The sequence below is a fragment of the Centropristis striata genome, chromosome 18, assembly GCF_030273125.1.
Source record: "Centropristis striata isolate RG_2023a ecotype Rhode Island chromosome 18, C.striata_1.0, whole genome shotgun sequence".
NCBI lineage: Eukaryota > Metazoa > Chordata > Actinopteri > Perciformes > Serranidae > Centropristis > Centropristis striata.
In genome coordinates this window covers 26672250-26686471 of record NC_081534.1, presented here as the reverse complement: position 1 = coordinate 26686471, position 14222 = coordinate 26672250, and the positions used below count along the sequence as shown (strand labels likewise).

At 41.4% G+C, this 14222-nt stretch overlaps 1 protein-coding gene across 1 annotated transcript in view; it reads right to left on the bottom strand.

Moving 5' to 3' along the window:
- The window catches only part of LOC131991322 (exostosin-1), a 365225-nt gene extending 351374 nt beyond the window's left edge, over positions 1–13851 (bottom strand). Inside the window, exons 1-3 of the mRNA XM_059356692.1 lie at positions 13529–13851; positions 11978–12500; positions 9949–10700 (exon numbers count right to left, since the gene is read on the bottom strand). Coding sequence (XP_059212675.1) covers positions 9949–10700; positions 11978–12274 — 1049 coding nt within the window. The 5' untranslated portion in view covers positions 12275–12500; positions 13529–13851. The remainder of the gene's footprint in view (positions 1–9948; positions 10701–11977; positions 12501–13528) is intronic.
- Between the last annotated feature and the right edge of the window lie 371 nt (positions 13852–14222).

Here is a 14222-nt window from a genome sequence, read left to right as displayed (position 1 = left end):
CATCTGGAGAAATGGTGTTTTATGGCTGTTATTTGTAAATCCTGATGATTTCATTATGAATAACCTGTTAAACCAGCACTGTAAAAATGTCCCGTTGTTTTTACAGAAAAAAACTGGCAGCTGTGGCTCCCAGAATATTTCTGTAAAAAATACATTACATATGTCAACATCTTTACAGAACAACTTGTAAATTTTACATCCTAAAACTGTAGTATTTCTTAAAAAATAAAAAAAAATTAAAGTTGTAGATTTTACCGTCCTTTACTGCTAATTTAACAGGATGATGCTGCTTTTATACTAATTATTTATGCAAAATTGACATGCAGATTTTGCTTATTGTGCACACTGCAAAAAAGCCAACTTGTATTGGCCTTAAACAGAGATTTAAGTTAGTAAAACTTGGAAATATAAATGATTGATATTTAGGGCAATAATAGCAAGTTGTATGCGCAAAAACAAGTTTGTGAGTTGTTGTTACTTATATTTAAGTTGAGGTTCACAACATGGGACAATAGTTCTGTTAACTCTTATTTCTTTGGTGTGAAATTCGGTCATTAGCGAAAGCTACCGGCTACTGATGCTAGCGGCTAACTGATGCTAGCGGCGCTGCTTGTTACAGCTACAAGAGTAGCCATTAGCGTATCAATGCTAACTCAAAATTGTGGTCGCAACATTAGCTGACATTTCATAGCGGCATTACAATCGGGCCAATTCAGCACATTGCAGAAGTTAGCAGAAGTAAGGATTAAAAGTTATTATAACTTATAATATAAAATTATAAGTTAGTACAACTTACAGTTGAGTTGACAAAAATCTGAATTCAGAGTTGAGCAAACTCAAAAACAAAACTTAAAATATTTAGTTTAATTGTCCAACTTAAAATTTTATTGAAGTTTGTTGCCTTGAAATTTTGAGTTCACCCAACTTTTCTTTTTTTGCAGTGCAATGAATACCAGTAAATTAACATTTATTATTTATTGTACATTGAATACCAGTAAATTAACATTCATTTATTATTTATTGTACACTGAATACCAGTAAAATTCACAAGTTGTTCTGTAAAGTTGTTTACATTTGTACTGTATTTTTTGCAGAATTATTCTGGTGATCACAGCTGCCATTTTTTTTCGCCCAGCACAACTCTTGAAACTCACATTTTAGTGTCTGTTTACCTGTAATTTTAGAAAGTTTGCTAGATTGGTTGTAGGTCTATTCAGAGGCATTTTTTGTTGTCTGCACCCCTTGGAAATCCAAAATGAACGGAGAGGTTCCAGACTAATACACATTAGTGAATTAGTGCGGCGATGCCAGGCTGTGTTACTGCATTAAGAGGCCGGCTGTGGCCAGGAGAAGGTCAGTACATTTGCAACTAATTTCTTTCAGCTGAGTGCTGTTGGATATCTAAGAAGGAAAATGTTTTAGGAGAGGTCTGCATACAAATGTTAAAAGTTTCAGTGAAGTTAGTTTGGCTAAAAATGCTTTAAAAGTTCTAGATTTCATGGGTTTCTGATATGCAAAAAATATTTGCTCACATCAAGTTATCAAGCTGTTTTGGTAAAATTAGATTAAGAGTAATTACTTTATTAATCCCACAATGGGGAAATTCAACCTCTGCATTTAACCCATTGTTTTTTTACACACAAGTTAACATGCAAGGGCAGCACTTTACTGCACTGGAGAGCTGTATAGGGGGGGTAGGTGCCTTGCTCAAGGACACTTCAGTCCTTGACCTGTCGATCCTGAACCGGCGACTCTCCAGTTACAAGCCCAATTCCTAGCCTCTAGGCCACGGACTGACAAAATCTTCTTTTTAAGGTGGAGATGAATATTATATATGTAGTTTCTAACTTTCTAAAGTGATAATACTTTATTTTATAGTTAATATTGCTTGTTTCCCCCAGGAGGAGCTGGACGTTGTGGCTGGGGAGAGGGACGTCTGGAATGTCCTGCTGAGCCTGCTGCCCCCACAACCCGGCTCCGGATAAGCGGGTGAAATTGGATGGATAGATGGATTGCTTGTTTCTATTTATAGTATTTTTATTGATGCTTCTTTCTATTTTTGCTGTACACTTTTTGCTGCTGAAACAATGGACATTTCCCTGTTGTGGGACTAATAAAGGGATATATCATCTTAACTGACGTTACGGAGCGTGAAAGCGAAGGGGGAAGTGAGAAAACGCAGTATAAAGCATGGAAAGTCACTCTTAGGATGGGTGGGAGTGGAGGTGAAACAAATCCAGGACTTTCAACCAGGACACCGAGGTTCATGTCCCATGTCAAAATGCTAAATATTATAAAGTATTGTCCGTGTTTCACGTTTTTACATGACCTACATATCTCGGCCACTTAGAATGCTTACATTGTCCTCATAACGGCTTAACTTCCAGCATTTGTTTGACTTTTAAACAATCTTTTATTACACCTAACCTGGAAGTTTTTCACCATAACAGAGAAGTGGCTTTGTGGCGAAGTCGTTAGGAAACTGCAGCCTCAACGTAACAGCGAGCGGCCATTGATCGGGCTGATCACAACCTTCTCAACCTGCTAGTAGGTGGAGCAGAAACCTGCGACTAATAACATACATTCAATCGTCTGAATGGCCGTTATCATTTCTGTTTAACTAACTGATGACACCTTATTTTGATGAAGTTGTACAACATATGACAGCCTTTATCCTTAAATCACCCTAAATTCAAATAAGAACAACTATACAAACAAAAGTTGAAAAGAAGGTGATAAATAAATAAATAAATAAATATACTGTTTATCTAAAGGGATAAAAGGGCATTTTGTATCTTCAGAACTGTGAAATCTTTAACAAGGAACCCTAAATTCACACAAAAGCTCATGTTAAGTTCTGGTTCATCCTGCTTTTTTGTCTCTTTAATTAGGTTGCTAAATCGGTCACACATCAAAGTTTATTAAAAGTCCTGAATTTGTGTGTGAAACTGGCAGAGTCTCTTATTATTCCTCACGCTGCTCCTCATCATGACTTGCATCAAAGATGCACCGAGACAGCAGGAAAAGCTTTTCCACGGTTTAGCTTGGCTCGGGCAGACGAGGGGAGGGAAAAAAGGGGAGAAGGCGAGTGAGGACGAGGACAGATAAGGGAATGAAGGAGCAGAGGAAGAGGAGAAGAATAAGAGAGATGAAGGTGGAAAGGGGAGGACTGAAGGAGTGAGGGAGATAAGCTCCAACAAGGAAAGAGGACACTGACTTTTGATGTGCTTTAATAGAACATCTCACAACAAGGCCGGCAAGAAATAGCTCACACACACACATACACACACACACACATACACTGCACTTACTCGACTACACACTGGCGGCGGCGGCGGCCACATGACCACAGCTGACATTTTAATTAATACTGTCAGACCCTTTTCTCCCATCATACATATTGAATCTGCAGCTGCCAAACATTCACAGATGTGACAGCAGCTGTGTTTCCATCTGAGCATCTTTATGCATTCTGGGATGCACCAAATTAGAGAGACGGCGCATTATAACTAATTCATTCAATGTCTTTACTTTGCTTATTATGAAACAATTAGTGATGGAAACATATTCGTGCAATGATGACAGAGTGACTGTGCGCTGAGTGGAAAATATAAATAAACAAGTGCATGCTTCCATCAGTTAAGGATTCAGATGCTGGTTGTAAAAGCGGCAGAAATTATGTAGAAATGCTCGACTACAAGTTAAAGTCCTGCAGTTAAAACCTTGTAGTAAGAAAGAATAATGAGGAAAATATAAGTATATTCACTTTATATGTTGTTGTTTTTATTAATATTACTGATGCATCAATGTGCATGTTGCGTTTTACTTCTGTGGGTGTTTAGAGACCGACTCCTTCTGTATTCTTTTCTCTATTTTTTGCAATGGAAATGCTCAAATAAGTGGTGACACAGGTGACAATAGTAAGCTGTGAATGCTAGCGCTAGCTGAGTCAGCATTAGCCATTAGGGTGGCCATCCATCCGGCTTTAGGCTGGATAGTCCGGCTTTTAAATGCCCTGTCCGGCTGCAGGCGCAGCCTTAAGCCGGACACTCATTTGTCCTCCTTTTGAGGAAATAACAAAAAAGGTCCTTTTGTAAGTAATTTTATTAGTTACATTTTCTTGTGGTGACCTGTCAATCAAGCTCTCAGCACTGAAAGTCTGAAAATGCCAAAGCAAAAGACCTCCTTTAACCCAGAATGGGCAAGAGAACAAGGGTTTGTTACAAAAAGTAAGAGGGAGTTTCATTTTCTTGTACATTATGTTGAAGCGATGTAGATGTGAGCAGCAAAGGCAAAGCAGCTATCAGAGACATGCTAGCACTGGCTAACATCGAGCTAATCGGAGTATAACTCTGCTTAAAACCGGATCACACCCAACAAATATCTGCTTGCTTGTCCCGTGTATGCAAAGTGTCCTCCTTTTTGATGTGAAGGAAATGGCCACCCTATTAGCCATGCTAACTTTGTAAATCACCACACAGAATATATTTCTGTGGATGCCACGTTCGTCTGGATCTCAAGTCAAATAACAACACAAACAACCAAACTGAACAAGGTGGCGGTAACGGTATACCAGCAATTTTTAAAATTGCCATTTTTGTCAATGGAGTCTGGTGGCTTTGAAGAAAGCACTGCTATTTGCTTCAGCTCTGGAAAATGCTGAATTAGTGAATGCTGGATGCTGAATTGCTGACACTACGCGGCAATGCTTGTATTAGTATAACTGCCATTAAAAAAAGTTAATTAATACCAAGAATGCAAAAAGGAAAAAAAGTGGAATATTTTACATTTTCACAGTATGTCAACTGTGATCACTAGTACTAGCTACCTTAGCTGTGCTATGTTATGAGTGATGGCACAAAATAAACTTCTGTGGACATCACATTAGTTCAGACCAAACAAACAAGGTGGCCGTAACAGTAGATCAGTAAATGTTGTGTTCTGCATAGTGGTCGACCGATACAGGTTTTTTAAGGCCGATGCCGATACCGATTATTTTGACATCAGTCTTAACCGATCCCTGATATGTGCTGAAGATTTTTTTGGGCCGATTCTTGAAGCCGATATTGCCTTTTCTCCCTCTATTTACATGATAAAAATGACACATTGATAACAAATGTTATACAAGTCTCAATTTAAACAACAAAAGAAACATTTATGAACAAAACAAACCAAACATATTAACAGTTGGATAGCAAACAATGTGTATGTTGTTCTAGGCCTGGAGGTGGTGGCGCCTCAGATGAGTCCACATATTTGATGTGTTTTTCTTTTTTCCGGTATCATCAGCAGCTCACCAGTGAATGGCAGATGTTGCACCAAGCCTTGCCTGCTGCTGGCTCAGTGAAATGGGCTTATACATACAAGTAAAAAACGCAAATATTGGCCCGATATATCGGCCGGCCGATATATCGGTCGACCTCTAGTTCTGCAGTGTAAAATTATTGTTTTTGTCAATGGAGTCTGGTGGCTTTGAATAAAGCACCAATATAAGCTTCAGTTCCCCATCATAAAGGGCTCTCTGAGGTAAAGCAGTGAAAACATACTAAATATGATTAAATAGGAGTCCTAATGGCCTGCAGTGTACATCTGATAGTGCACGGACTGTAATCACTGTTACATCTTCTTATTTGCATTCGCTCCACAGGCCGGCACCAACACTTTATCAGCAGCAGCTCACATGCTGAGAGCAGACAATTCTCCAATATGCAATGTTTTGAGATAAAAATAAACAAATAGAGAATTGAATATGTGATCCTGTGTGCTCTGGAAACAACAGTTTGCTTTAAACTTTCTCTTCAATCACCGTCTGTTAGGACATTTTATTGCTTATTTTCTATCTCTCAGTGAGAGCGTAAATATTAATGCGAGTGTGACTTTACAGCAGCAGCAACAATGAAAAAGGAAAGCTTTTTGTTTAACTGCAAACTGTCTGTATAATAACAGGATGTTGCAGTGCATTAAAATGTACTCCGGATGAACAAATGTGGCTCATAAAACTGTTGAAACACAAATGGTTTTGGGTTCAGTATGGGGATATAATCCACGCTTGACAGAAGGGATTCCAACAGCGTGCACTGTCGAAAAAAGCACTACTAGCACTCCATAGCATGCACTCTTGGTCATAATGTAGAAAACAATCTGCATACAGCGGAGCACCTTCTCTCACAGGCTGCTCCAGCTCCGTTGTCAAAGGGACAGATATAAAAATCTTTCCTGCCACATGCCATCACACTGTACAATAACAAATAGTTAATAGTTCATTACATACCGTCGTTATGCACTTTGTGTTTTTTATGCACACTGTTTATTGCACCTTATTTGTTTCACGGCACCAACATTTTTATACTGCATATTCATATTTATTCTACACTGGAATTCTACCCCTTAATACATACTCCTTCTTTACACTTTATTTTTTATTGTATTTTTATATTTTATTGCTTGAAGTATGCCTAGGTTGTTCTTTTTATTTAATTGTGTTGTTATTGTCTCTGTGTGTAATGCTGCTGCTACACTGTAATTTCCCAGCTTGGGATAAATAAAGTATATCTATCCATCTATCTATCAGTAGTCAGTGAGTCAGTTTTATTGTTCTTCACCCACAAGAACTAAAGTTTGTTCCCGATCGTCACGTCTAACCTCATCCGTCTGCAAACAAAGCAGCCTCGCAATCTTTTGAATCTGGAGGTTGTGACTGAGAAAGCCTCCTTGTGGTGTTTGCTGCCGCCTGCTCTGGTGTTTTACACACAGCACATCGATACAGACATCACCCGGTTCAGGCGAGGCAGGGGAGGGGGGGGATCCTACGCAGCGAGCCTCCCTGATGGGAACAGAAACCGACGAGGATCTTGAAGCCTCGGGCGGTCGATAATTGCCCTCCAATTGAATTAAGCTGTGAATGAAGGGGATAGATAGAGATCTCACCTCCCACTGAGCGGCGCTGGATTGAACTCAAGCTGTTTTACTGTACATAGATAACAGCCGGCTTCACCAATTAGAGCCTCGCCATACAGAAGTGTCTCTCTCCCAAAGAATGTTTGATACCGCCGAGGCTGAGGGCTCAATTTACAGCGCGGCAGATAAAACGCTTAATTCAGATCGCTGTCACATCTTTCATGATAGCTTTTCATGGTCAGAAGAGAGGAGGAGAGCAGAGAGTGGAGCGGATGGTCAGATGTGATGAGAGGTGTCCTGCTGACTGTACAGCAAATCCATAAACATCTCCTTCTTCTTCTTCTCCTCCTCTCGCTCTCTGCTCATCGACCTCTTGCTTTTCTTCCGTCTCTGTAGGACCTTGAAGCTATTTTAGCTCCTTTCTTTCTTTTCAGTGCCTCAACAGGTTCTGTTGCAGTGCTGAAACTGCCTTTTAACGCCACATGATGCACTTTTTGTAAAGAAATTAAGTGTTTTTTCAGAAAGTCCCGAATGCACTTTTGTGTGTTATGAGTTGGGCTGTCGATTGGAGGAAGTAAAGTGGATTTCTGGATCTTTTCATGTCAAGAAAAACTGAACTGTTCTTGTTCTTTCAGCTAACACTTAGCATTGATCACAGTATTGAAAATTGAAGAAGCAAAAGGACAACAAATTTGTTCCGGCTCTCAAATACGAGCGCTGCTACCACTAGTAGATCAACCTGTCGTCATACCTAGACGTAAAAGTTTTAAACACATTATTAAAGTTGTGGAACTGTTGTAGTATTTAGCTGGCTAAATAAGTCTTCCTTCTCCGAACTGAAGGCGTGCCGACTTCTACCTACTGTAGGAAATACATCGATGGATGAGAACCTCATACAACCCTACTTAAAAAAAAAATCCACAATATCCATTTAAGGAGAAAAGTGGTATTTGATACAGAGAGCACGGCACATTTTCAGGAGAAAAAAAAAAGGACAGATGTGATTGAAATTAGTTCTAAATCAAGTCAAAAATCAGTTGACTGATAATATCGACCGATATTGGACTATCGGCATCAGTGCATATGCTGTCTGATATGTGCTATTATGAAAACTTTTTTACACAATATATAATGTAGAAAATGTTTACGTGACTTAGAAATGGTGTAAGACATGAAATATTTTCATTATGTTTTATATAAATAATAGTCAGAAATTGACTGAAACTGAACAGTAATTATGCTAATTTAGCTATTTCTCTTACTCCTATTTATTCTTCATTTTCTCAGTTTTCATCTACGGATTTGGTTGACAATATAATTTATTGTTTGTATAATAATTCATAACAATATAAAATATTATTTAATAAAAGGTTTATGTTTGGGAAAGTAGCCTTTGAAAGTGCATTTGCAGAGCGGTGAAAAGTCAGTGCATAATCCACACTGTATCAGTTATTTATGAATTGTCCACTTCTAAAATCAGTATCAGCATCAGTCTCAAAAATGACTCTAACTGAAATGTGCAGGATTCTTGTGGTTCCTTTAGAGTCAAGAGTTTTAGATGTCAAGACTTTTTGGTGCCTTTCTGCCTAATTACCTAATTATTTCAGGTGGATGAAACACTCACACATGACTCAGTCTGCATTAAGTTGAAGCTAATTTAAAGTTAGATAGTGATCAGTGGTTATGTTTTACTGCTGATCGGAGAGACATTATAAAGAGCACAGAGCCACAGTTACATTTACCACTTTCATGGGGAAACATTGAATTGTCTGACACTCTCAGAAACTTGGTGTCTTTCCCATGATGCTCTGCCAGGCAGGCCTGTCCTGCTGGGACTCTTTGCTTCAGTCAGATTGAGTTTAGTCAAGTCAACATTCAACTGCTTTGCCCTAAAAAAAACCCTTTGTGTTATTGCCTGTATGGTTGTTGTTCTGCTTCTTTGGCCTAAATTGGGTATGAAACTGTGTATACAAAGCACTACATCGTTCATTCTCAGACCACGTTAAACCTCACAGTCATCGTTTTGTTTCAGATATAACGCACGAGAATGGAGCCAGAACAGTGAGGAATACATCACTGTCCTAATATTTATAGATGCAAAATTTCAGCTGCTGTTCGGAGGCACTTCCTGCTGGCTCCACAGTGGTTCTCCTTTGGGTCTCTGCATTATCTAAAGCTAAAATATGCAACAGATGACTCCTGGGCGAACACATCCTGGAAAACGCAGGAGAATGTTGTTCCCATTTCTCTCCGCATGCAATGGTTCCCTTTCTCTCAGTTGTCAGCTCTCGCTAAAAATTTCAAAAGGTGAACTCCTCTCCTCGGCTCAGATCACTTTTCTCTCGACCAACTGCTGAGCTGACAAAACTTCTTTCTCCTAACCGTCGACACCTCTTACACCTCTCTCTCTCTCTCTCTCTCCTTCACACATACATATATATACACACACATGTTCCATATACACACGCTTGCATTTTTCGTAGCATGTTGTCTCAGGAGCACAGCAATGAAGCTCAACTCCCATGACAATTGTGAAACGTTCATAAAAGCATCCAACCCGTTTCGTTCAAACGAAGCCGAGGCGCTTCGTGCACAGCGTCTCGTCCCGCCAACACTCTGCAGCTGGAGAGTTTTTTCAGCCAATAAACCACATTTGTAATGATCGACAGCATTAGTGTGCACATTCCTGCACACGGGCCCAGCGAGCACTTGTGATGATGTGCAACAAACGCTGCATTTGAAATAACCAACAGCAAATAAGAGCCGATAATGAGATAACTGCCACAGTGCTAATCCAGGCCGTCTGCTCTCTTTGCAGGACGACACACCAGCAACAACCAACTCTGCAGAGACAAAAAGACTGAAAAAATGCCAAAAACCACATCAACGCTGGAGTGAAAGAATGAGAACACCTAAGGCCACCACATACTGTGAATGTGGGCCAGTCAAACACTAATAAACCCTTTTAAATGATACATCTTCAAAGCCAAAAGCATCATAAAAGCGCACAAAGAAGCAGCGAAGGTAAAGAGATCCAAAAGTTTGACTTACTTTGAGTATTCTTCGTTGTCCCGGTCACAGCGAGAGTCCTTGTGTTTCTCCCAGTCCTTGCCGTGTTTACATGTAGTCAGCAGAATAATATCTTCCCCGTTGTGGATGTGATAGAGAGCATTCCTCGTCTCGGAGCCGATACCCGTCAGGTACCGCTTCCCTTTGAAAACCAGCAGGTACTTCCTGGACGGCGGTGCGTCGTTGAGCGTCAGGTAACCCATGCCGCCTCCTTTCAGCGGGTGCTCCTTGGAGAACAGAGGGATGGAGATATCAAAGTTGGGTCTGAAGTTGACCACATCAGCGCTGGCCTTGGCCAACATGGCCTGGCCCACCTCGAAGCCCAGGTCCTCGGTGTAGTCCGGCCAGGTGCCGGAGTAGAGGTTGAATATGAGGTGGTTTCTGCCATCGTTCCACGTCGGCAGGCTCTGGATGCGGAGCCGGACGTTCTGGACGTACTGAGCCGAAAGCTGGTCCCTGTCCAACGTGTCCAAGGCCAGGACGAAGAGACAGGCCCGCGACGGGTCTTTGGTGTGGAAGCGAGACTCCTCGATGGACGACAGGATCTTCTGGTAGGTCTCGGAGACCTCGTCCCCTCTCTGCGGAGGGTAGATGTAAACCCTGAAGCCCGACTGGCAGCGAGCGAAGTCGAAGCAGGTTTCCATGCGGCAGCGCTTGTTCTTGTAGATGTTGTCGCGGATCGCACGTCGTTCCCGAGGCGAGGTGTGCTGGTGATGGAGCTGAGGGCTGTCCTCCTGCAAACACACACAGTTTATGTACAGTACGTGTATTTAAATCATACTTTTCAGACGCTTCTTCATCAATCCTCACTTGCGGTTTCATTGCTACAGCAGCTCTGATAAACAGTCTGCACAAGAAGATTAATGGTGACTGTCTTGTTCTTAACTGTCCTGGTTTGTGACCCTTTAAGGCAAAGCAAAGGCTGCATATGACTGCGTTCAGACAGACAAATACACTGTTGAAAAACTGGCTTTCCTCAATCATAAAGTGCCATTTTTGTTCTGAAGCCCATTTCAAACTTTGACTAGTTCATCCAAATGCTGATGTTTCCTCTCAGATTGTATCATTTGATCAGTTTTTAGAGTCCTGAAGAAGTTACTCTATTAAACATCTCACAATAAAAAAGACAAAATAAAAGTAAGAAATGATGTGTTCAATCAGCTGATTATTCATCTTGTGACTAATATGGCCCTAAAGCCATGAAACCAGCTACAAACTCTACACTTCTCAACCATGCATTTTGAAGCATTTAACGGTTACTGTCTTGTATGGAATTGTATACTTTAAGAAAACTGGAAAAGGGAGCTCTCCTCCTGCAGCTAGATAAAACCTCACGTAGTGGCGTGCATGGACGCAGCAGCCACTCCAGGTCTGATAAACCCAGTGAACGAGGTAAACAAGTTGGATGTAATGCATGCTAGGTGAAAGGCTAACCCCAGCAGACCAGCTCCCCCGACTGTTTTTACAGCAAAGGTCGGCCCCCTTGACAACAAACTGGATAAACTTTTTACACTACTTTGTTGCTTTATGTAATGTTATCGCACTGCATAATAAAGGACGACAATAAAGTCTCTCTTATCTAACAATTTGGCTTAGCCGAAGCTGTGTGTATGTTAGCAGCACGCTAATGAATCCGGTTTTTAAAATCTGAAGGTGATGCATCTGTATAAGTAGAACAGCCAATAGGATGGTCTCTCCCTAAAATGGCTCTCTGTGATTGGCCAGAGTCACAGGTTAAATCTTCTGAAGTCTGAGAGCCAAGAGGAGCTGCAGAAGTCTAGTTTTCTCTCCAACCACTTGAAATACAATATTCTGAAAGGTTATTGAGGATTTCTTGCCCAATGACACCAAAATAAATTGCCTACCGCAGCTTTAAAATAACACCAAGTAAAGTGCCTGCTGCATATGAAGACTTTTACTTTTGATACGTACACATACTTCCACAACAGCTTGTAAATCATTTTGGTTTCAGCTACTAAAGCAGGTTTGTTTTCCTTTAAATGTAATTTACCTCTTGCTCTCCTCCCTCCAGGTACGGCTCCAGCAGCTGGGTGGACTCGGGCCAGTGCCTCGGCGGTCTGGAGGGGCTTCTCTGGGGCAAAGGCTGGGGCTGGTACACCTCCTGGCTCTGGTGGTGGTAGTACTGGTACTCCTGCTGGTGGTACTGGTGGTATTCAGGGTACTGGGGAAACTGGTGATATTGGTACGGGTGCTGCTGGAAGTCCCCGATTTGCAGAGCCCACAGGTAGACGAGGAAGAGAAGACCAGCCCCCACAGACACGAGCAGGTACCGCTTCTTGGCCTGCATGTGTGCTGCGGGGGGAGGAAGAGGAGGAGGTGGTGGGATCGAGACAGGGAGAGAAGAGAGTAAAGGGGAGGATGGAGGGCTGGAGAGGAGGGAGAAGGGGAGGTGGAGGAACTAGGAAATGATGAGAGGAGAGGAGAGGAGAGGAGGTGCAGGGAGGTAGACACAGGTCAGCTCCACCCACAGGGCAGCCTCTCTATCCACAGCTCGGCATTTTGGGATTTGGTCACTAAAGGAAAAAAGAAACAGAAAATGGTCATATTAATTAAAGTTGCCAAGAACCAACAATGTCTCAAACACATCAGGGTTTTTAAAACAAAGAAAAGCTTTATTATTGACACTTTTTTTTAAACGAAAAGGCACTTCATGATTAGAATATCAAAGCTGATAGAGCTCCTCTAATGTTCATCATCTGTAATTCATTCTGACTCTAATAAAGATTAATAACAATCAGATGCATAAAAAGACCTTGATAGACATTTTTCTTATGCTAGATTTGAGGTTTCACGTTCAACAGAAGTAAAAAAAATAATAATAAACAGAAATATTTATTAAATTGATGCATATGTTCCATCTGAGTTGTTCCCAGACGCCCTGACATGATAATTATGACATCAGATTTTGACATCCTGTCAATCATCAGTCACAGTGAGGTATACGTCATGATTTAGTTGGAAAACACGCATCCAAACCTGTCTGTCGTGGAACATTTTGACGAAAGTGCCAATGACAATTTCGGCATGATTAAGGATTAATCTTTGCAAAAATGCAAAGACATTTTGTCTTTATGCAAAGATCAGTACTTAATCCTGTATCATTAAACGCATGTCGCAAAGAACAATGGTATTTTTGCCAATTCGGCATTACATGTGCAGCACTTTGTTTCTGCAAAATTGTAACTTTTTTTCCAAACACTTGCCGGTGTCCGGTGTTTCCGGGTTAACATGTGCGAAAAACATTTGTGAACATAGCCAAATCCACATTTTAATCAGATCAATGTAACTTTATTTTGAGGGTGAATGAAAAAGCTAGAATCCTAGTAAAGGAAGATAATGTTCGATAAACAATGAAGCACAAAATTGCTGGATTTCTTAATGGAGTTTGGAGTGTAGTACGGGACACAACACGTGGGTTATTTAGTAAATCCTTGCAGAAGCTTTTAGGGTTTTCCAAATACTAATGATCTCCTTTATTTCTCTCAGTGATGTACTACAGATACAGGCTAAATATGAAGAACCCCCCCTCACTGTGACCTACCTGTTTACAGGGAACACCTGTGGTCCCAGGAAGAGATTGGCACATCCGCTGCTCTCCCCTCCAGCCCGAACAGGACTCCACAGTCCGGATACACATTCTTCTCCAGCTCACAAATCCATCCACACAACTCATAAATTATATTTTTTTTAATAACACGTGTAAAGGGAGCAAGTCACTGAGCTCTGCGTCCGCACGGAAGCGCCGAAAGGTGCGCCGGCTTCATCCTCCACCGCGTCCCACTCACAAAGTTTCCTCGAGGAACGGCCACGGAGGGATTTTCTCTCAGGTATCCACGGTGCGACGGTGCAGACACGCGATCACCTGCCAGAGCAGCCGTGATAACATCGACAGCATCCATCCGAGATTAACTGATGTGTTAAACAAGACGCGTACATCTCCAATCAACAACTGCCACCCCCTTTTAGAGAAAAAAAAATCCCGGAAAGAGAAGATCCAAACTTTCACATTTAAATCCACACTTCCACCTGTGAAAAATAAGCAGAAATCCTCATCCCAGGTAAGTTAAACCGGCGCACCTGATCCGGAGAGACGCGCTTCAGTAAAATCCTATTGGAGTGAATGGCAGGCAGCGGGTTTTCCCTCATTAGGGTTAAAGTAATGGATCAAATGAGCAACATGGGTGCACGCACGGGTTCCTCCGGGTTATTCCATCCTGACTACTCGCCTCCAGCAG